We start from the raw sequence: 24,938 nt of genomic DNA, 5'->3' as shown, positions 1-24,938 counted from the left end.
GGGACGCCCCTGCTACTGCCCCCTGCCTGTCCGCTACCCTCTCCTCACAGTTCGCACGCCTCGACATGTGTGATACTCGCCAAAGGCATTTGCACAGGGGGTTTGCACATACGCATGTGCAGACTGTCACCATAAAAAATGGGGCCGAATTTGGACCCGAACAGACGGGTCTGAATCGGACGCAAAGTGTGCACTTTATAAAATTTTATGAAAAATCTGTACCAAGGGGCATATTATTTAGCAAAATATTTTTTAAAATATAAATTGTAAACAGCAATTGTCAAACAATTTTGCATTATTTTAGTTTCATAAAAATAGGACCATACCCTAAAATTCATGTCTTATTTGAATCCACCGTTACAATACCTAAAATGGTAAACACATATGGTCAGCCTGAATTTACTAAATAAAAAAAACTTACCTGCACACAGATCAGTCAGATGAGATGTGAGGTCATCTGAGATGCCAGACAGAAAATGCAACTCAGCTGACCATACAGCTCACTTCTGGTGTAAATGTCATGGGAGTGTTTGACCTCTTTTGTGCTTGATCGCAGATTGCAAAAATTGGGCACCTGTTTCAGACAGATCGTTTGTACTGAGCATGGGTTCCGTGCACATCCACATACTGTACTAATGTGATGGTTACAGCTTTGGACATTAAAGTAGTATATGGGATAGGCTTACACATGCAGACACATTGTGTGAAATGTAATAGGGTGAGAGAATCAGAAAGTGAGAGATTTGGTAACAAATCTTCTCTCCAGAGGCAATCATGTACACTGCAAAACTGAACTGGTTCTGCAGTGTAAATGATTGCCGCTTTAAAAAACCTGGAGATTTCTTACCAAATCTCTCACTTTCTGATTATCTCACCCTATTACATTTCTTCAATGGATTTTTAGTATACATGGTGCTGGAGTGAGGAGATTGTGTTTTTAAAAAGAAGGTTTAACATCTGCATGTTAGAGATGGGCATGCATCCATGATCTTCACCAGTAGGATTTTGGCATTGAGTGTGTAAATAGCTTTATTTTTCGTAACTTTCAATATACAGTATCTGTTCTGAAAGAGAAGACATGTAAATTAAACATGGTCATTTTACATAAGATATGGTCTGGACTCTGGGCTTCATTATTTGGTTTACTGTAGCCTATCTAACATAAGAGCTATTTTCCTTTTCACTCTGAGCATTTGACTTGGGAAATTGCCAGTTCATGTATTGGTGTGAAAGGGTCAACCCCGGCAGAGGCAGAACTCTGGGAGGCAATGGAGTCATCTGCCGCCGGGCTCCTGCTTCCAAGGGGCACCTCTGTGATCCAAACTGTGGATTCATTGGTTTATTAGTTGGTTTGGATTACTTGTCATTGTTTTGCAAGAAGGTTGAACCAAATTGGAACCAAACTGGAAATTTGAGCTGGTAAAAAAGCTATACTGTAAAAGTTCAAACATGTCGAACATAGCTTAAATCATAACATAGGTTTCACCCTTTGAGTGCCAAGTGAATTTGTCAACAGTAGTGTAAAAATTGCCAAGGAAACATTTTTATTCATCATAATAACCTGTATTCTTATTCTATAGGAAATATAGGGGGAAATTTACTAAGATGTGTATTCTACTTCATATGTGATGTGTGCAACCAATCAGAACCTACTTCTTATTTATTCAGCTCACTATAGAAGATAGTAGACAGGATCTGATTGGTTGCCTATAGCAACATCACATGTGAAGTAGAATACACATCTTAGTACATTTTCCCCATAATCTTTTTTTACATAACATTTTTTTATTTGAATTTACAAATGTGAGCGATGCTGGCGTTTTTAGCAGAGATGTTGGCACTCAAAGGGTTAAACTGTCATCTTATAACACAGTAATCTGAGACAATGACATACTTACAATTAAGAAACTTACAATTGTAAATTCCATTTAAAATAAGAAAGAAAAAAAATCATAATGATCTTATGTCAATGATATTTTAATACAATAATATAGGGGTTAAACATCTTTCAGTCTAATTTCATAGTAAGCATGGAAATATATCAAACATGCAATTTTCGGTTCTTTTTTTCTTTGTGTGCTGATAGAGGAAGAATAACAGTGAAAGCTTTTTCAATCACACATTCATTATCTGCTCTCAGAGAGGAATTTTAATCAATCCGGCACTTTTTAGAACAAGGCCATAATGTTTTAATATAATCATCTCATCATTTAAATGAATTTTATATGAAATGTAATTTTTCGCTCCTTTGGCAGTCAGAACAAGCTGCTTTACTATATTCATTAGAGGGAGAGCAGCGGTTTGTTAATTCTCTGTTCTACAGGACACAGTCACGTATTTTGTTCATGCGAAATAGGGTTTTCAGTATAATAAATTGGCACTGGTTGGCATTTATCAGAAAAAAAATTGCTTATTAACCTACAGGTTACTCTGAAACATGTTTAACACATTAAATGGACTGCATTAAAACACATACATATTTTTCTTGCTTAAAAGCTAATAACTATTTACCTAATTTATACGAATGGCCATCGAAATGCAGATCTCACCTACACAGGGCCTGATGCTGTTTTAATGTATTTGTATCCAAAACACAAAATATGTTCACAAAAAAACTCATTAATTACACGTATCATTAGGATTTGGAGGTGCCAGTTAGCCTTATTGTTTTGATGATGATGATGATGATGGCTGTTGTTTTACTTTAGATAAAAAAGACCCTAAATCTAGGGGGATCCTTTTGTTTTCCAGCTTGTATTCCAAAAATAAAACCCAAAAGAAACTCTATAGAATAGCCACAACACCAATGACAATTGACAACATGGACAGTGTAATGGTTAGTAATGCTGCCTCTCAGCGCTGAGTTAATAGGTTTGATTCCCACCATGGCCCTAACTGTGCTGAGTTTGTAGATTCTCCCTGTGTTTGCAATGGTTTCCTCGGTTTCCCAACACAAACCAAAAATATACTGGTAGATTAATTGGCTCCCAAAAAAACTAACCCTAGAATGAATGTTTGTGTACATGTGGCAGGGAATATAGATTGTAAGCTCCTCTGGGGCAGGGAATGTTCAAATATCTGTAAAGTGCTGCGAAATATGTGTGCGCTATATAAACAACTGGTAATAATTAAATAATACATAATGAATGACAAGCCTGCCTGCCTCACAGCTTCTTATCAATACAGAGAGGCATAAGTGTGATTGGTAAATGCAAGGGAAAATGAATCTGTATTGGCTAGTTGCTAACTTAAAAATGTAATTTATTTAGTCACATTTTGGTCCAATCTTAATCTAAATTTAGTGTTGAAATAAACCATAATCAATGAATTCTTTTGATCAAAATTGTTGTCAACAAAATGAACACTGCTTTGACATGCCTACAAAAGGGGTCAATACTTTCCACACTCCTGTTTTGTAAAGAGTTCACCAACAGCACCCTGCCCAGAAACATTGCGGTTTCATTCATTTATCAATCATCCTCTATGTCTCCTTCTGAAAAAATATTTTTTATATCTTTCAATTCAAGAAACTAAACTGAAAAATTGCAAAAAAGCTACATTATTTTTAGTGCTTGACGGAATCTAGTGTGAAAATCTAACAACTCCCTGGTTAATCCAACTCTGCAGTTAATTGACTTTAAAAAAAAAGTCTGTTTTTGCCAATTTGACATCTCACCAGGCCTCTTCCCTGTGGCTTCAGAGCAAGAAATGGTTACTACTTCGACCATCTCATTTAAAGGTTCTTTGAATTAATGTTTTAAGGTATTCAAATTCAACCCATTCAGTGGAAAACATATCCTATTTAGTAATGATTTACGGAGGCTTTTGTCTTTCATTGCATGGGTTTACAACATAGAAATATGGGTTATAGAAATGCCTATGTTAATCTAGTGCCAAAATACACTAGCTCTGCATAATTAGAGAAATTAAATATACATTTACAACGATTCAGGAACAAATACGACAAAACAAAGAACAAAACAAAAAGCAACTGTAGGGATTTGAATAAAAGGCACAAATAATGTCTTCTGTATAGTCTATGAGCCAGTATACACAAGGATTAACATTGTCAGGTGCTTAACACTAGTGTACAGATTAGCCATGCAGCTAGATGCTGTCCAGCTACAGAAAAAAAATGCTTTGTAGAGAACTTGATGGAGGAGGATTTAATAGCAGCATTAAGGCTGAGATCTCTGTGGAAATGTTTCTATATTGGCAAATGCATTTATATTTTCTGCAAAACACTTTCATACGTATTTTCCCCTAAACTGGCCTTTTAAAATAAATAAATACCAATTTTTGCATTCACAGTAGCACAGCTGAAGGGGCAAAGGAGAAACTAATATGATCGCAATGTGATGACATTACTTGTTATGATCCCAGTGATGGTCAAGTTGAACTCTTATCAGTGCTCCTGTCCCAATGACTCACTAATGGTACATCTGTTCAAAAAATAAGTAATCTTCATTTTTGGGGTCTGGCCATGATAAAGAGCCCTAAAAGTTTTATATTAACAATTACTGAACCCACTGTCCACCACAGAAAATAAAATACATTATTTACCACTGATACAAAAAAAACAACAAAAATTTAGTTGTGGCATTTGGTAACTGGTAGGTGTCTATACAAATAGGGGTCTGTTGGAGCTATCTCATCAGATACCAACTAGTAGTTACTACATCTCACAGCTCTGGGTTTAGCAGGGCATAGTGGATAAAGCCATCTAAAGATCTTGATTAAGCATCTAAAGTCCTTCCTATTTTTTCTTGCACCTCTGGAGGCTTAAGAAAATATATGTCTGGGGCTAATGGTCTGATCTGACCTTTCCGACTGAATAACTTGGATAGATACCCGAGACACAATTAAATTACTGGTATTATCCCTTACAGAGAAAAAACATTTTCCGCGCCAGAAAAAACACCAACAATATGGCCCATAAAAATAGCAAATTATATGCCACAGAAAAAAAAAACATCCCAAATAGAAAAATAGCACATTAGCCCAAACAAAAAAGCACATTATCTTCCACAGAAAAACACAAGATTACCTGCAAAAAAATACATTATTACCGATGAAAACCCCCCACACATAGTGGTCCTTATTCTGGTTGATTCACTTGGGTACTTATTTGTTTGGAGAGCGATTCTTAGCTCACTGCACATGCGTACCATTCGCAAGACGCATGTGAAGACCTTGCAAGCCCTGCACGCTCGTGACCGTATGAGTAGAAATACCCTAGCGAATGAACTCGTGCAGAGTAGGTATAATGTGGGCGTAAAGATGGGCACGGCCACAAAACTGGGCAAAACTGGGCGGTAACCAGGGCATTTACTGGGGTAGTGGCTACATGTGCTGGGTGGTGGCTTCGCTCCACTGTGCGAGCGCTCGGACTGATCTAGCTCACAATCACTCGCTCCGTAAAAGTGTACATTTCATGCCTCGCAGACCAGCCGCTTCTCGCCCCACATTCGCACGGGTGATCAACATGCACAATTGTTAAACTAAGTGCACCTGCATACAATACACATCCATGCAGCATACAAGATTCTCTCATTAATCAATTAACCAACTACATGGCAGCCACACAGGAAGCACACTTTTCAACTTAACCATTTACAGGTCTCTGCATTCATATCTCATTTGGCCTGTGGCGTGTGAAACACCCGCAGAGCCTGTTCGCTCGGCCACCCGCTTGGCCGCACGCTGGATGTCTGAGTGGACAGGCTGAGCTCCGAATGAACACGTTAGCATACGTGCAATAGCACGCCACTCCCCTTGGCCTTTTTCCCCCACAAGAAAAAACATTATTCCCCACATAAAAAAATATTACCCCACAAAAACACATTACAGTATCTCACATTTGCCATTCCTACAGTATGCTCCACTTCAACAGCTGGAATCCGGAGTTCAATGTCTCCATTGCCTTTGGGAGTTCTAGTGAAAGCTTTAACAATAATGTTTAATATACAACTCCAAACACGTTACCATATACAATGCATACATTGAAAGTATTAGTCCACACCTTGTTGCCAAAATTTCACAGGTAATTAATAATATTAGGTGCAGTGTAAATGTTGGGTGGTCAACTGTGACAGTGTATACACTGCAAAAAGGAAGAAGAGGGAAAGTGGACTCTTTTTGTGGGGCACTCTTGAAAATATGATAGATTATTAAAACTTAACTTTTATTATATTTTATTCCATAAAATATTCATGGACTCCAGCTGTCAGTTGCTTTCTGCTTGCCCAACTGACAGCTATGTCTGCTTGTACAAACAGTTATTCTATATGTCAAATAGTCTTCCACATATTATCCCCAGTCGGCATCACAGAAAGAAACAGAATTTCCATACTAAAGGTCTAATTTAAAGGAAGTTGAACCCTTTGGATACTTCTAGAATTCTCACAGTCTAATGTTGTTTCCCAGGGTTAATGACACATAGGGTGACATTTAATGAGATTCGAAAATGCGATATTTTCGTGAAAAACGGCCAAAATCCCGTTTTCGCATATTTAATGAGATGCGAAAAACAGCAAAAATTGCTGATTTTGCCGCTGATTTTACTTGTGCCGGGACTCGCATCCAGATGTTTTCCCATTGAAAAGTATACAATTCGCATATTTAATGAGATGCGAATTTGAGAAATGTGTCTTAAATTCACCAAAAAAATCAGACCAGGTTCTGATATGCGAATTGGCCAGAACCCTGCACAGATCATTGAGATTTGTGCATGGTCCTGTGGTAAACAATGTGATAAAGTGTTTTTTGGGAAAAAAATGGCATGGGTCCCCCCTCCTGAGCATAACCAGCCCCGGGCTCATTGAGCCGGACTTGGTTCCAAAAATACCGGGGACAAAAAGCGTAGGGGTCCCCCGTATTTCTGAAATCAGCCCCGGACTCCTGGATCGGTAAGTATGTTGGTGTAAAAGTGAGGTGTGTGTGTGTGTGTGTATGTAATAAAGTTATACTTCTCTGTGTGTGTGTTTTCTTTTAACATTCTTTTTACAGGTGTACTACAAGTCCCAGCGGGCCCATTAATGCCCCGCATGCTGGGACTTGTGGTTCTCCAAGTCCCAGCCTGCGGGGGTGGTCTGCTGGTACTTGTAGTTCTCCTGTATAAAACAATGTTAGGATTGACAGATTTAACCCTATCAGGCCAGCGTCCACTGGTCATGGACGCCGGTGACAGCCCCGGGCTTCAGCCCTGGATGGGTGAAGCCTGGGAGGGGGGGCTTTATTGGGGGGGTCCCCACTCCTCCAGGTACCCCGTCCAAGGCTGACCAGCCACGGTGCTCATGTTTCGGCCAGGGGACCTTATGTAAAAAGTGACACAGTGGGCTGTTGGAGCCCGGTGCTGGTTTCAAAATACGGATGACCCCAGATATTTTGTCCCCCGTATTTTTGGAACCAGGACCAGTCCAAGAGTCCGGGGCTGGTTATGCTCAAGAGGGGGGACCTCACGCCTTTTTTTTTTTTTTTACAAGCACAAAATCGCACATTACCTCAAATTCGCACATTTTCATGCCGAAAATTCGCACATTTTCATGCCGAAAATTCACACATTATCGCACTAAATCGCACTTTTCTTTCCGGAACACGGACCTCATTAAATATGGGATTCCGCGATAATGGGCAATTTTGAAAGTGCGAAAAACTCTCATTCTATTAAATGTCACCCATAATCTCACCCAGTTTACAGAATGCGTGATAGTTGGACGAGCACCTATACTTGCATATATTTAACTTCCAATAGCGCTCCCATAATGAACTTTTTCATGTTCTCTATATCTGCCTCACTCTTCTAGAATTCCCACAGTCCAATGTTGTTTCCCAGGGTTAAAGGCACATAGTCTCACCCAGCTCACAGCATGCGTGATAGCTGGAAGTGCACCTATAATGGCATACATTAAACTTCCAATTGCGCTCCCATAAGGAACTTTTTCATGTTCTCTATATCTGCCTCACTTGTTGGTGACAAAGCTTTGTTAGTATAGTGCCTTTGCCAATGGGACTACTGACACTGTGTACTATGCAAGTATTGCTGCAATGCATATCTGTTGATCAAAAGTAGCAGTTCCTGTTTTCAAGTTCAGTCAGATAATTAAGTCTAACAGGTCATTAGCTGGCCCTATTGTCTATTTTCTTGTCCCCAAGCCGAATCTCCTACCTGCAATCCCCCACCAGGCATCCTCGTTTTGGTCGCCGAGCTGGGTCTCCACCCCACAATCCCCGGCACTAGAAGCAGAGGGCTGCTCCATTTCTCTGGTGCTGGGTCTTGCGCTCCAGCTCAACAGAGCTACAGGGGAACCACTGCCTGTGCAGAGTGCAGGGGTATTTTCCGCTCACCCCCGGGCCCCCATGTCTGCCGGGGCCCGGGACTCCAGACCCCACAGTCCCCCCCTGTTGGTGGCCCTGTATGTATAAAGGGCCTAATTCATGTTTGAATGCAAATGCAATTATAACTACAATTTTCTAGGCTATGGAGCTGATAATGTTAGCAAGTGATGCTGCTGTCCAGGAAAGAAGAGAGATGCTCACCAGAACCAAGGCAAACTCATTCTCATACACATTTGCATCTTATACGCAAATATGGGGGATATCAAGGCTAAGAGTAGCCTTATGGCTACACAGACTGGCCATGTCAGTATCATCGTTGGCACCATGTTTCTATGCTTACATAATCATAGCTGAAGAGAGATACTGTACCCATAGAACAGCCATGATATACCTGCGTTTTTTCCAACCACTCCTCAAAAACACCTCCAGACGATCACTCCCTGCACTGCTATTGCAGCACATGCACAGTCTGTCAATTATCGAATTATGCAATAATACAGCATCTAGCTCAATGTACTGTACAAATAACAATGCCTACCTCCCAACTGTTCCAATTATCACAGGACAGTCTTTTTTTTGGAACTGTCCCACCCACAGGTTTCAGGTTTCCCTTATGGGGGCAGTTGGGAGTCCCTCTGTGTAGAGCAGAGCGGCAGTGAATAGACATTGTGCTAGGGATACCACCACCCGTCCAGGATTACTCTGGACAGTCCGGTAATTAAGACCAGAGTCTGGTGGGGTGGCGTTCCCGGATATTACAATGTCCAGACATTGTATAGCACGGGAAATGTCAGCGAGTACACATTGTATAGTCTGGGAAAGTCACCCCTCCAGACTCCATCTTAATTACCGGACTGTGATCCTGGACACGTAGTAGTTGTGCGCATGAGCACAGCATCTATTCATGGGAGGCAGAGGAGCTGGGGGCATACAAGCAGCTCACTGAGCGTGTGCATGCTCCCACATTGATTGCAAATGGTAAGCATGGCTCACAAGCGTGTAATTCCCACAGAACCACACCCCATTTTGCCAAGGCCATGCATGCCTTCAGGAGAGCGCAACTTTGGAATGAAAATAATATTGTAAGTATCACAAAAGTTTGTCAATCATACAATGCTTTCTTTAATAAACAGACTTTTCCCTATTGGACCTTTGCAGGGCCGGTTTAAGGCTTCTCAACACTCTTGGCAAAACTTCAACCTACTCCGCCCCTCATACTGCCACTAATACCCACTTTCCAACCCCTTAAGTCATACTTGCCTAACATTCTGGAATGGCAGGAATGCTCCCAAAAATCGGGTGGTCCTCCCTGTTCCTTGCTTTCCCTGGAGGCCTCCTTTTGCCACCGACAACAGAGTACAAGGAGGAGGGGGCAGCAAAGTAGGGAAATATGCCTCAAAGGAAAGTATGGAGGTGAGGTCTTAGAGCACAGGTCTTCAACCTGTGGCCCTCCAGATGTTGTGGAACTACATGACCCCTCATGCCCTGACAGTTTTGGCATGCTCTTATAGGAAAAAATGTTGCAATGCATGTTGGAACATGTAGTTTCACAACATCTGTAGGGCCACAGGTTGAAGACCCCTGTCTTAGAAGTTCCACAGCAGCCACATGTGTTAAGTACAACAAGGATCCTCATAGACATCCTTGGTTTTTTGACTTGTTGGCGCCCCCCAGATCCCGGCGCCCTAGGCAGCTGCCTAAAGCTGCCTAATTGTAGAGCCGGCCCTGGACCTTTGTAAGGCCATTGGGTTCCTTATAAATTTCTTTAATTAACCCTCCATTTAAAACAGCTGAGTCAAAGTCTAATTGGTATAACAAGAAATCATGTGTAGAACTTATGTGAGCCAGGTTGTTTTTTTTTGCGGATATTTTGCACATCTCTCACAGCGACATTGGCACTCAAAGGGTTCATTTCTAAGTGCTCTAGAGCAGGGATGGGGAACCTTTGACCCTCGAGCTGTTGTTAAACTACACATCCCAGCATGCCCTGCAACAGGTTTAGCATGGCTACATAGCAAAACTCTAGCATGGCATGCTGGGATGCGTAGTTCAACAACAGCTGGAGGGCCAAAGGTTCCCCATCTCTGCTCTAGAGTCTAGACCAGTGGTAGCCAACCCTAGCCCTCGAGAGCTACCAACAGTTCACATTTTCCAGACAACCTAGCTGCTTCAAAGCTGCACTCATTACTTACTAACACATTTTAAAAGATACACAGATGGAGCTAATTAGCTCACTTGTGATTCTGTGAGGAGACCTGCAAAACATGCACTGTTGGTAGCTCTCGAGGACTAGGGTTGGCTACCCGAGTCTAGACACATCACTTAGAAAATAGGCTAAAATCATAACGTGTGTATGCCCCTTTAAACTGACCGTACTCTATTGTTCAGTCTGGCTGTTTGGAACAAAAATCTATTAACCTATGGCAGGTTTGCCTACCTGACCCTCTCCTTCAGGGAGAAAATGCTCTGTTCCTGGACTTCCCTGGTAAGGTATGATTGCCATCACCTGTGGTGAAACACCTTTCTTATCAATTACCTGGCTACCCACAGGTGCTGGCAATCATACATTACCAGGGAAGTCCAGGAGCAGAGCATTTTCTCCCTGAAGGTGAGGCTCAGGTAGGCAACCCTGACCTATGGGAGCAAATGACAATTAACCATTTGCTCTAAAACGCCCAAATACTAAAATGATCATTCAAATTGTTTGATCACATGTATAACTGACAATTTTTGTTTGTTTTTCAGTGTTTGTGAGCAAATTATTAATAGTCATTTCATTTGCCTCCTTATACAGTATTGCCAGAATTTTGTTCCATCCAGCCAGATTGGACAACAAATCATTAGGTGTATGACCAGCTAACCAATCATTTTAACTCTCAGTTCCATTGTAGTGATGTCACATTAGTGGGTCACAGGTGATAAAATGAAGGGAGGGGAAGCAGATGATAGGTTTGCTGAGGGAAAGTCTGTTAGCTTTAGCACTGAGCTAGGTCTGCTTAGAGCTAAGCAGCAGTGCTTGATGGATGTTTGTTATCAATGGGGTTGCCATTATTTCTTCAACTACAACTAGAAAAAATAAACCTACTGTGACTCTTTAATCAGTTATATGAATTTAACACAGCAGTGAAATTGTGCAAGTGCTTTTGTCGTGACTTTTGCTGGGATTCAACAAGTTATCTTTGTGCCTGGGAAATTTGCAGCTTTTTACTCTGGAGCATTTGCAAAAATGGACCTGGAGGTAAAAAAATAATAATCTATAAGTGTCTGCTTTAGTTTAATGTTTACATTTCCTATATTTCTGTAACGTGCTGAATTTTTGCAGGCTTGCGGGAAACAATTGTATATTGTTAATTTTTTTTTCCGTTTAGTGGATACGCATCTTAAGTATGGAGAGAGATAAAGTACCCAGCAGTTTCAACCATTTAAAAAAAATACAGCCTGTAAAATGGCAGATAGGAGCTGATTGGCTGGTCAATTCATTTCTGCTTACATTGGGATATATTTACTAAAGGTTTATTCTTGTCCCCTCCTGATGTTGATTGATTTAAAAAAATTTTTTTATCTTAATTGATTTTAAGGTGTATTCTAACCCTGAAAGTTTATAATTGATTAAGATTTTTTTAATTGATCAGCAAAAAAGATCGCCCTATAGTAAAAATACCCCTTTCTTTTTCCAAGGCTTAACACCTACATACCTTGACATATTTTTTGCATTTTATATTTTTGTGTAGGAATCCTTTAACTCTGCTATAGTAAAAGTTGCTGTTTCTGGAATGGTATCAGGTCCCTGGGTTGACAATGTCTAGGTTGACCACTATAGGTCGACGCCTAAGAATGGTCAACATTCCCTAGGTTGACAATGACAGAAGGTTGACACTCAAAAGTCGACTTGAGGTTTTTTTTATGGTTTGGGTTTATGCTGACTTGGTACTTAGTTTACTATCCAAGTGGGCATAGAGTTAGATTATAATAGAGTGCAGAGTGTAACGAGGCACCGTGCCCGAAGCATGGCAAGTGCAGAGAGCCATGTAAAGGCATGTGGTACATTTCTAATGTGTCCATGTCTACCTATGTCAACATTGACACTTAAAACATGAAAATCTCATGTCGACGTTGCACATGCAGATCTTCTGTCCCTGTTGACCATTCGTGGGTGTCAACCTAGTCACTGTCAACCAATAGTGGACATCCTAGTGACTGTCATTATCCTCGATCCTCTGGCACTTAGGGCCTTATTCTAGTTCACTCTTTCTGACCAAATCCTTCTTAGATGGACAAAACCATGTGCACTGCAGGTGGGGCAGATGTTACTTGTGCAGAGAGAATGAGAATTAGATTTGGGTGGGGTTTTACTTCAAAGTAAGCTCTATATTGCATTGTAAAAATAAAGCAGCCAGTATTTACCCTGTACAGAAACAAAATAACTCACCCAAATCTAACTCTCTGCACATGTTACATCTGCCCCTCTGCAGTGCACATGGTTTTGTCCATCTAAGAAGGATTTTGCCAGAAAGAGTGAACTAGAATAAGGACCCTTGGTGCGGTATAACACGGCTTCTAGTCTGAGCTTGTAGTTGCAGTGAAAAGAGCAGTATACATTTATCTTTTATTTCTTTCACATTTACATAAGTGCAGATCCGTACTTATCTGCAATGATCCTAGTTACATAATGCAATGAAACATTTTTGCATCTGTATACAGGGCTGTAGGGCAGGCCTATGCTGCTGAGGTTTCCGTGATTATTTCTTAATATAGGGTGTCAGGCTTCAATGAGCAGGATCAGTGTGATTGAGGGGATTTCTATTATATTGAAAATACTTTAATGTGATTTACTGGTTTTTATATGGCAGGCTGCATAAAAACCCATGAAACTGATGAAGTGAAAAGTCTGTGACATTTACTCTAATTTACAAAACATGCATAAAATGAATGTTATTATAGGCCGTTGTAAGACTGTACCACTCTAGAAATTATTGATTGATTTCTTTTAGCTTCTGTTACCAAAGGGGGCTACAACGCATGGCATGCAAATCTGAAACTGAACAGAAGGGTGCACTTTGGTATAATATGTTAATAAGGTTCTTAAGCATGTTCTATTTACAGTATGAATGTGTACATTGCAAATGTCAACCAAGTTTTTGTCTATTTGTCTTACTATAACATTACAATTCTTAAAATGCCACTCTTCCAAAGAGGAGAAAATTGGGAATCCCTGGGCAGAGTTTTGGCATGTACTGTATTAGTGCTGAGCACAATGCACTTCTCCAGTAAAGGGTTAAGCCATAATTGACTATTTTTTTTCTCTCCCCTTTGAAATATCACAAGTATTTAAGTGCATGTGCCAGGGTGCTGCAAATAACTGCACTGTGATGATGCAATCTCATCATCCCATCCCAACCTCACTAGGTAAATGGGCAGGGGGCCTTTCCAGACATTACATTTGGGGGGTCAATCAGACATTCCAAGAGTGCAGGCAAGCATGAGTAAAAGACATATCTCATGCTCTGAGAGAAACCAGGTCTTGCTATGGAACATGACATTTTATTATTTTAAAGTATTAAAATAGAATACAAAACTGTTTGATCTACTAGGCCAGGATTATGCTTCTGCTGAAGAAACCTCCCCATCTACTCTATGCAGCACAACATTGTTGCCCATTTACAGCTATGGGCGGTATTTAATGCCGCCGGTGAGGAAGTTTGTGTGGCGAGGATGGCTTGTTTTCGACCGAGTGTATACGTTCCCAATAGCTACCAAATGTCTTTAAGAGAGCATTTTATATACTGTATATTGTATAAGGGACCAGATACTGGTTGCAATGGACAGCTTCTCCCCTTGTCTAGGTCACCATTCTTTTGAAGTCTTGATACTGTACATCTCCAAAGTGCATTAGAAGTTGTGGCTGAATTGTATAATAATTATTTTCTATGTACAGTATGTTGCAAATATAATTCCTGTACATGTTAGAATATCAGGTAATCCGCTACAGGTGAAACCAGTCATCCCACAACCAATATTTATTTTGACATCTTCTAATTCATATAAATCTATACTTCACTATATTTTTTTTAAATGTGGATGATATCTGTATACATTTCTCATTTAGTTTTTTTTTGTTCTTGCAGTTTACAAGATTGCTTCCCAACCATAAAATGTACCTTGAAAACAATAATGATGTCCCTTGTGTTAAACTGGAAATGGAGCGTGCACAGACAAATGCTGCTCTCCACCCCAACATGGACGCATGTGTGGGTACAGAAGCTGTGGCCAGTAACTTCAATGAGCTGTTACTTCTAGATAGCTTCCGCAGAGTGGGTGACCCAAAGGGAGACCGGGAGAAGTCTTATCAGAACGGGCAAGACTGTTTTTCCTTTGAACAATTTGGCCTGGGTCCTGTACAGGGAAGGTAAGTTGTGCTGTTTTTCTTTCCCTTCTCTAAAATAATTTGCTGGTTAATCTACATTTCCATACTGTAAACTTATCTTGCCAAACACAAGACTGCTTCAAATTTGCCGTTTGTAGAAATGACTCCCAGAAAACATTCTGCCACTGTTCTACAGGGTCGTCCTTTAAAATATTAAGCAAACAGCAATTGTGCAGTTGTGTATACTGTGATGCATTTACAGTAGTAGCATAAATAATTGAGTAGTGCTACCACAGCAGGTGTGTGGAGTTTTGTGTGCTCATGATCATTCTGAACACTACTTGGTTTGGTCTTCAAATCCTCATTGATAATGAAGTGCAGTTTTAGAGGTAATAGAACATCCATGCAGTGTAGTGGACAGGGCCCCAAGATAAGAGTGTTGATCTTGGGACCTGTTACTAACATGATTATGCCATAAACCACTTCACTTGCTAACTTTATTAGAACCAATAGAAAGTAGACCTTCCCAGTAGCATTTAACTCAATGGTCCTTATTCAGACCTGTTAGCAAGGCTGCAATTTTTGCAGATGGACAAAACCATTCTGCCTTGCAGGTGGGACAGATGTAACATGCAATTTAGATTTCAGTTTGAACACACCCCACACAAATCTAACTCTATACATGTTACATTTGTCTCACCTGCAGTGCAGCATGGTTTTGTCCATCTGCAAGAATGGCAGCCTTGCTAACAGGTCTGAATTGGGCCCAATATGTGGATGTAGTAGTCACAATTACTGCAGCTATATATGCAGCTGCTGTGTGAAAAAATGCGAATGCAGCAAAAGGCATCTTCGGTATAAGCCGCCTGTCTGATCTGCTGCCAATTATGAGGGCATGGCATGGGGATATCTGCACAGACATCACTCATCTCAGTACCCCGCAGGCTTCTCAGGAATACCACGGAATTCATGCTGCTAAATCCAGGATGCAGCCATTGGCTTCGGCATGCTAATCTGCCCCAGGTTTCTGGAATGCTAGCTTTCATTACCCTTTCTCTGCCCCCAAGCGGCCGACTAATGTCTTTTTATCTATGGCAGGGCACTGCAACAATCATTGCAGGCACAGTTCTGCACATGCACAAATCGACAAAATCAAAGGTGTATGTGAGCAGTCGGATTTTCGTGTTTCTCTGAGTTAGGCTCACTATACACAAATTCCTATCACACTTATTTAAAGCATTAGCAATACACACAAAGGCCCTTATTCAGATCTGATCGAAGTAAAAATTTGTTCTCAAAATGGGCAAAACCAAGCTGCACTGCAGGTGCCTTCTTTTAAAAAATTGTTTCAGGGAGATTATAGTTGGTAGTAGAATTTAGCAAAAGCGCCTCATTGAGGGGGCATGTCATGCTCCACCCAAGGGGCGTGTCTAGTTCCATATATGGAGAGATTGTGAAAAGAGATTGTAAATGTGGCACCTAGAAGCGTGGGTGTGTCCTGCTACATCTGAGAGGAATCTTTTAAAATTGCTTATATACAAATGTAGATGATCCCCCAAAGCAGTTAGTTAGACTTCTATTTGCGCTCCTCCACAGAGGAATGCCACAGGGGGGTAGTGGCATTGCAGCAGGGACTGTCATCAGGTATAACCCAGATAGCGTGGCCACTGTGGCAGAGCGGATGGTGGAGTGGACAGTTCCCAGAGAGCAGGCTGGCGGGGCACAGAACAGATATTTATTTATGTTTTTGTATAGCGCAGCAGATTCCATTGTGCTTTACAATTGTAGACTGGTAAAATAAACTTGATAAGTCAGACTTGGATGGCCCTGCTGCAAGGTTACAATCTATAGGGATATAGGAGGGAAACACAAGCAGGCACCAGTAACAGCATAGCCGTCCCACCAAGTTGCAAGTCCAGAAGAAAATCTATATAATACATAAGTGCCTCAGAGGGTTATGCGTGTGGAACTTAAATATGATAGGCTTGCCTGAAGAGGTGAGTTTTCAGGAATTGCTTGAAAGTTTGGAGGCTGGTGTAGAGTCTTATTGTGCATGGAAGGGCATTCCATAGGGTGGGAGCAGCCCGATGAAGCCCGATGAAGCCCGATGAAAGTCCTGTAATAGTGAATGGGAGCTAGTGATCCATGCAGAAGACAGACGCAGAGCGGAGTGGTCGAGATGGGAGATATTTTGTGATAAGTAAAGAAATATATACTGGTGCAAAATGGTTAATAGCTTTTATATGGGGGTAGAAGTATTTTATATTGAATATGGTAAAATACAGGCAACAGATAGAGGGACTGGCAGAGTGGATCAGCAGACGATGAGCATCTTGCTAGGAAGATCAGCCTAGCAGCAGCATTTAAAATGGATTGCAGTGGCTGTTCTTGGGAAGACCAGTTAGGAGACTATTGCAATAATCAATGCGGGATATAATGAGTGCATGGATAAGATATTTAGTAGTGTCTTGTGTGTAAGAGGGTCGTATTCTGGATATGTTTTTTTTAAGATATATTTAACATGATTTGGAGACAGATTGAATGTGGTCAACAAAAGATAGTTCAGAGTCGAGGATGACCCCAAGGCAAATAGCTTGTGGGGTAAGGTAGATTGTTGAGCTGTCAACAGTTATGGAGATATAGGGATAAACTGTTCTTTGCTGGTGGGGACATTTGTTTTGGAAATATTGAGTTTGAGGTGGCAAGAAGACATCAAGATGAGATGGCAGAGAGGCATCCAGAGACTCTGCTCAAAACCACGGATGACAACTCTGGGGTTGATAGCTAGATTTGAGTATCGTCTGCATCCAAGTGATACTGAAATCTTAAAGAGCTGAATAGTTTGCCAAGTGATGAGGTATAGATTGAGAAAAGCAGAGGACCTAAATTCAACAAAAAAAAAAGCCACCATGGTTGGACAAAGAAGTAAGGTCAGCTATCAACAATAAAACCAGAGCCTTTAAATTCTATAAAAATAACTTGAATGAGGAGGCGTTCGCAAAATACAAAGAATCAAACAAAACTTGTAAAGGGGTAATCAAAGCAGCTAAAATATTATATGAAGAGTGCATAGCCACTGAAAGCAAAACCAACCCAAAGAAGTTTTTTAAATACATAAATAGTAAACGTTTAATTAAGGAAAACATAGGCCCACTAACTGATACTAGTGGAAAAAGTGTTACTGAGGACAAGGGAAAAGCAAAACTGTTAAATGAGTTCTTCTCATCAGTATTTACTAAGGGAGAGCAGACTGTGGAACGAACATTTACCACAAACGGGACAAATAAGCCAGATCTCATTGTGGATTTCACGCCGAAGGAAATAATACTAAGACTAAGCAAACTCAAAACAAATAAGTCACCAGGGCCAAATTGGATTCATCCCAGGGTATTAATGGAATTAAGGGATGAACTAGCTACCCCCCTACATTATATCTTTAGCAAGTCACTATCGTCAGGTATAGTACCAAAAGATTGGAGAATAGCAGAGGTAGTGCCAATATTCAAAAAAGGAAGATCCCGCTAATTACAGACCCGTTAGTTTAACATCAATTGTGGGTAAACTATTTGAAGGATTTTTAAGGGATGGTATCCAGGAATATTTAGATCATCACCGTCTACTCAGTACTAACCAACATGGGTTCGTGAAAAATCATTCATGCCAAACTAATCTACTAGGGTTCTATGAAGAGGTTAGCAAAAACCTCGATAATGGAAATGCTGTAGATGTGATTTTCCTAGATTTCGCTAAAGCATTTGATACTGTCCCACACAAGAGATTGATTAATAAAATGGAGAACCTAGGATTGGGTGAAAATATCTGCAGATGGGTAGGGAATTGGCTATGTAATAGAGAACAAAGAGTGGTTGTGAATGGTGCCATATCAGATATGATACCGGTACTAAGTGGAGTGCCCCAGGGCTCGGTTTTGGGGCCCATTTTGTTTAACATTTTATTAACGATATTGGGATAGGGTTACTCAGCAATGTATCCATCTTTGCGGACGATACAAAACTTAGCAAAGTCATCAAATCACCAGAAGATGTCACCATGCTTCAAAATGATCTTGCAATTCTAGATGAGTGGGCTAAAAAATGGAAGATGAGGTTCAATGTAGATAAATGTAAGGTTATGCACCTTGGGAGACACAACCAGTGTGCAAGTTACAACCTTAGCGGAGAGGAACTGGGTAATTCCATACTTGAAAAGGATCTAGGAGTCCAAATAGACAGCAATCTAGGATGTAGTGCCCATTGTAATGTAGCTACAAAAAAGGCCAACAAAATTCTGGCATGTATTAAGAGGGGAATGGAAACTAGGGACTCAAGGGTAATTATGCCACTATATAAAGCATTGGTGAGACCTCACCTAGAGTACGGAGTACAGTTCTGGGCCCCAAACTATAAAAAGGACATCATAGAATTAGAAAAAGTCCAAAGGCGAGCAACAAAGCTTATTAGGGGAATGGAGAATTTAAGCTACGGGGAGAGATTAAGCAATTTGGGACTATTTACATTAGAAAAGAGACGTTTAAGGGGGGACATGCTCAACATGTACAAGTATATCAAGGGCCAATATAAGGAACTGTCACACACCCTATTTTTTACTAGAAAGGAATCTAGGACGCGAGGGCATGAGTATAGATTAGAAGAAAAAAGGTTTCATTCAGCTAGTAGAAAGAATTTCTTTACGGTCAGAACAGTCAAACTCTGGAACTCTCTTCCCAGAGAGGTGGTAATGGCTGGCTCATTAAATGCGTTCAAGGCAAAGTTGGACAAACATTTACTGGAGAAAAACATCCATGGGTACAAATAAGAAATATAATTTGTCTGTAAAATACCAGAACCTACCAAATCAGCAATGGATATCTATACCAGGTTGAACTAGATGGACGCAAGTCTTTTTTCAGCCTTACCTACTATGTAACTATGTAACCTAAGACCAAGCCTTGCAGAACTCTGACTAACAGAAGTAGTGAAGAGGAGGTAGTCGGAAGTAAACACTAAAAGAACAATCAGATAGGTAACATGAGTAGTGTTCCTTCTAGGAACTTTAAATGGCAGGGCACTGCTGCACGGCGGCAGCATAAGGGGGGTGGACTGTGCCCACCAACGTCACTGTTGTAGGTGGTCTCCGGCTGCCAGTGTCACAAAAAGGGGTGGGCTGTGACGTCACGGAAGGGGGCAGGCCTGGTCCCGCCGAACACACTGCGCTGCCAGGGAAGCGTCTGGCATCACAATTTATGGCGGCGGGTACAGGCAGCAGGGTGCTGCTAGAGGGGCAGGGCGCATTTTACCCTTTAAAAATCGGGCAGGGCGCAACGTCCCCTAAAACAGAGACCTAAGAAGTGCAATGTTTGTATCTGAGCAGCCCTGGGAACACAATACTGAGTACAACCTCTCTGCCGGCGCAGTCATGCGTTGGGGCCCCTCAGATCAGCAGGGCCAGTAACAGCTGTCCCCTTTGACCCCTGTCACTGGTCCTGTGTGCAGCTGCCTCACCATCAGCTATCTGTATATCTCCGAATTAGGCCCATGCTGTACTTTTGACAGTTAAGGGAAAATTGGTCTGCCTCCATTCTGGCTAATGCAAGGAAGTGTGAAATAGGTGTAAAACTCTGATTCAAAAAGTGTTTGATAGTTTTTTCGTCCTTTTTTTATTTCTGTTTTAGAAATTGTCATTGTAAGAAGCTGGATAAATGTGTCCATGGTACTATGCTTTAAATATTCAATATTCATTCAAGATTTTTCAGTTATAACTTTTTTTTTTTTTTTAAAGTAAAAGTAAAATGACATTAGAGGAGTCCATACACTATGTGAAGAGAGGTCAGTCACTATCAGGGAATATCTTTTCTTGGAACAAGAAGTGGAGATTAAATGCATTTTTCTACAGAGGTGAAACATGAATTATTCATCTTGAATCCGTTTGAGCTGCTGCCAAGAATGAGGAGAGTCTTCTAAGCCTTTGAGAGTAATTTGTACATCAGTTATAATACGCTGAAGGATCATTGTCACTGCTGCAAGCAATGCTACTTTGTGGGAATCTAGCAGCAGCAGCACCTGTGTTAATGTTTTCCAATGTATTCTGCCCCAATGCCAAGGAAAATGAGCCAGGGAAACTGCTGTGCTAGAGTTTTAAGTTAACCTCAATATCGTTTCACCAGGAAGTCCTGTAGGTTTTGTATAATTTAAGGAAGCTACAAGCTGAATTTGTATTTTTTTTGTCTGCTACTGTACCTTATTATATGTTGATATATGTACATAATTGGTGAAACTGTAAGACATGCCAATATTTTTTTTTACATTCATCAACTCCAAATAATAGAATGATCAGCAAATATTTTGAATAATCTGCTGTTTTAATGCTTAACAAAAAAAAAAAAAAAATCTAACTTAAAAGGTACATGGGCAGTACGAATGGTGAAATGGTTAGTATATTAACTGCTTCAAAGCATTGAGGTCTTGGGTTTGATTCCCACCATGGCCCTAACTGTGTTTTGTATATTCTGCTAGTACTTTAGTGAGTTTCCTTTGGGTACTCTGGTTTCTTCACACAATCCTAAAATAGGCAGTACTGGTATGTTAATTTGGCTCCCGACAAAAATGTTAATAATGTGCATACAGTATGTACATGTGTTTATGGCAGACTAGGTGGCCAAAGTGGTTATTGTACAGTAGCCCATCAAATGCTAGGTTTTATGGTCTACCAGGGAATGAAATGTATTTCTAGCAGTCACTATATTCGTTGCCACACCATTAATGTGTTAAAGGACAATGAAGTGTCCTGCAAAAAACACAATCAGAAAGCTGGATTGTGTAGGATACCTTGCATGTCCAATTGTCAAAATATTCTGGTACGTTACACATGTTAAAAGGAAAGTCTCTCTGGATGGAACTTTTCCCATTTGTTTCATTGGTATGCACAGCTAGTGTATCAACTGACATAAATGGTAACTTTCTAGATAACAGTGGTTATCAAATGCAGTCCTCAAGGCACCCAAACAGTCCACGTTTTAAGGATATTCATGCTTGTGTAGATATGGCATAATCAAACTGAATGAGGTGCTAAAGTTGCCTGTGATTTACCATAGATATCTGTAAAATCTAGTATAAGGGTTGCATATGCTTCCCCTTTAACTGCCCGGCAGCTTCCCAGAGGGCAAGCTCACATACAGATGGAGCCGCCGTCAGCCAGCCTGCCCAACCACCAGATCTCATCAGCTGGCGTAGGCTCGGGCATCCCCATCAGCAAGGCAGTGGGGACAGGGTGCTTACCTTGCCATCACTGCTTAAGGGAGACAGTCAGGGAGTGGGCAGCATGCAGGGGGGGGGGTGGCTGCAAGGGCTTCTGACATGATGGGGCACTCTAACGGCTCGTGCTCATGCGGCCCATTCTGTCGGACTCTGGCGGGGGATGGCGCATGGCAATACAATCGCCAGGAGCTGCTATGACAGCAGCACCATCTGTACGATACATCGTATGTGGTCCTTTTTGGATATGATATTTTGTATGCGATCCCAGCAAGACTTGAATGATTAGATATAGGGGTACTTGTGTAGTTTCATGGCGGCACTTACCTGCAGATCGTATGCAAATTGCATGCAAATCATATGCAAATATCGCATGCGGTTGCCGTCGGGAAACCATCTGTCTGTGTTTTAACAGTTGGGATCCCGACGTTGGGTAAACTACTGTCGGGATCCCGTCCGGCACCCGCTAGGTTACCGGCTGCTGGCAAATCATACTAAACCCGGCATGCCTTGCGATCTCCATCTCCAATGCACAAGGGATCGTTGCTCAGTATCTGAGTTGACACACTTGCAATATGAACCTTTTCATCCAATTTCTTGGAGCAATCCATCGAGATTGCACGAAAAGTGCCCGAATCAGACTAGTGTATGAGCATTTTCTTTTTTGGGATTCATGGTCCCACAGGGATAACATCTGGGTTGTAGGTGGATCCAGAGGACCGTGGCACCAATCGGAAAAGCTTTGAGGCATCCCAGGAGACACGGCTCCTCTCCATTATAACCCCGCCTCCATGCTCAGCTCCTTAGTTTTTCTTGGGGGTAACAGGAAGCTGGTACACTATTATTGTCAGCAGGGATTGCCTGAGGCAAATTCACAAGCTTTTTTTTCTATTTTATTTTTAACAAACTTAGGTTTCATAACAGCGGTCATGCTGCAGGGCAGGCTGCGCTGTCAGTCATAGCAATGGCAGCACAGCAGCTCCATCACCCATGCTGGAGACGAAACTCCCCCACAACATGGGTCTAGAGCAGTACTTGCGGCAGAGGTGGTGCCCGGTGTCTAGCACCACCGGAATCCTTGGCCAGCGTGGACAGCATTATAGGGGCAAGTAAAGTTTCTGTGAGCACACAAATTGCTGTCCCACTGCGGGTCAGGGAGACAACCCGCAGCAGCTGACATGGACACTGCTGCTTGCGGCAGGGACTCCACAAGACCGCCAGAGCATTGAGCACAGGCTGGGTGTAATCACTCATCTTACACAGGGCTCATTAGAACCAGGATGGGGAAGACCAACATACAAGGGAGGCTGTTCCAGCCTGTGGCTCCCTCCCTGGCTTTGGGTGTTCTTTTCACAGCAGGTGTCTAGCCCTCAAGCTGATTAAAAACCCTGTTCCTTTTTCAGAGTGACATGCAGCCAGATTCACCATGCAGCAGCAAGTCTCCAGGAGGGTTTGGAGTTTTTTTTTTTTTTTACAGCATTCATATCCTACTTGCTCATTAAGTAGCACAGTAGTTGATTGAAGTGCATTTGCAGTTATTGGTACTAGTATTGGACTTAGATATACTTAGTGCAGACAGCACAAGTCGCATACAATGCAGAATAACACCACAGGTGTTAGAGGTTCAGTCCTCCTGAGTCACATGCTGTATACCACTCTAGGTTTTCCTTAAAGGCATATTCCTATTGTGTGTACAGATATAGCCAATCTTGTCTTTGCAGGGACTGGCAATTCTATCGCAAGCCATGGGAAGGGCGACTTTCTTTCTGACGGAACTCCCCCCGGGTCTCCATCGCCGGTTGTGACGCTTGCCCCCACCTCCCTGCACCCTTTTAACCCTGCCTGTCTCCCTGAAGTGAGACAGGCAGGGTCCTGCCACCCAGCCATCAAGATACTGGGACGCGCGTCCCAGTCTTATGAAGTCTCTCTCTGCGAGCACTCACCAGCGGAGGAGGTATGAGGTACATGGGCTCTACTGTGGACGTAAAGCACATAGGGGCTTTACCATAAGTGTAATGCTTATAGAGGTTCTACCATGGGTGTAATGCATATAGGGCAGGTCGGTCAGGCGTATAACCCCAAACCTCCCCCTACCCTTGCAGCAGCCTAACACTAATCCCCCTTTGTAAGTGTCTAAAACTACCCCCTCCATGCAGCCTAACCCCCTTCTAAATGTCTAACCCTAAACCCTGTAGCCTGCTGCACAAACCTAACCTCTCCTCCCCACAGTCTGAAACTAACTCTCCCTGTAGTCAAACCATAGGTTCTCCTACTAGTGCCTAAACCTAACCCCCCCCCCCCCCCATACACTGATTGTCAGTATTCTGGCATCAGGATCCTGATCTATCCGGAATCCTGGCACTGATTTGCAAAAGCAGCCGGGATGCTGGTGTCCGTATACTGGCTGCTGGCATCCTGACTGTTAGGAACCTAGCACCGGCCCTGGTAGTCAGACACACACTAAAACACATATTAGGGAAACAATTTATCCCCCAGGAGTTTTTTTAGGGATTTTCAGTTAATTTTAGATTTCCTTTTTTTTTGCAACAGTTCTGTCACCAGTTTTGACTCTAGTGTTGTTAAGCCACTTAAAAGGAAAAATTGCTAAGTAGTTATTGGTGGTTTTAGGCTATTTTTAACCCAGACATTGCTTTTGTTGTGGATCCTGCCTGTTGGCATGTCAGCAGGACAAGTGATTAACTTTCCTGCTGAGCAAATCCTGAATATCTGACCAAATTAGAACAATAAATGTAAATCTGTACTTACGGGTCTGTAAAGGAGTAAATCCAAAGTCCAATTCAAATACAAATTTTGAAAAAAAGTCTGAACATGCATCTTAAAGTTTCCAAGCACTAATAACCGATTTTTGTGGTTAATCATCGGGCCAATTTATATTTACCAAGCTGTTGAAATGGATTCAGTATTAAATCCCGGCATTCAGAATCCCGATCGCCGAAATCCAGACAAGGGGGGGACGTGGATCGCCC

General features: G+C 41.7%; 1 protein-coding gene across 2 annotated transcripts in view; it reads left to right on the top strand.

Annotated features, from left to right (window-relative positions):
• The window catches only part of OCA2 (OCA2 melanosomal transmembrane protein), a 205,231-nt gene that overhangs the window by 15,506 nt on the left and 164,787 nt on the right, over positions 1-24,938 (top strand). The window contains exons 1-2 of one of the 2 annotated variants that reach the window (XM_083168582.1): positions 11,277-11,575; positions 14,463-14,743. In XM_083168582.1, coding sequence (XP_083024708.1) covers positions 11,564-11,575; positions 14,463-14,743 — 293 coding nt within the window. In that variant the 5' untranslated portion in view covers positions 11,277-11,563. Of the gene's footprint in view, positions 1-11,276; positions 11,576-14,462; positions 14,744-24,938 lie in introns of those variants that run through there. The other variant, XM_083168584.1, reaches the window with a different exon arrangement.

The sequence above is a fragment of the Crinia signifera genome, chromosome 2 (assembly GCF_055691185.1).
Source record: "Crinia signifera chromosome 2, ASM5569118v1, whole genome shotgun sequence".
NCBI lineage: Eukaryota > Metazoa > Chordata > Amphibia > Anura > Myobatrachidae > Crinia > Crinia signifera.
This window is presented reverse-complemented; position numbering and strand designations above follow the sequence as displayed.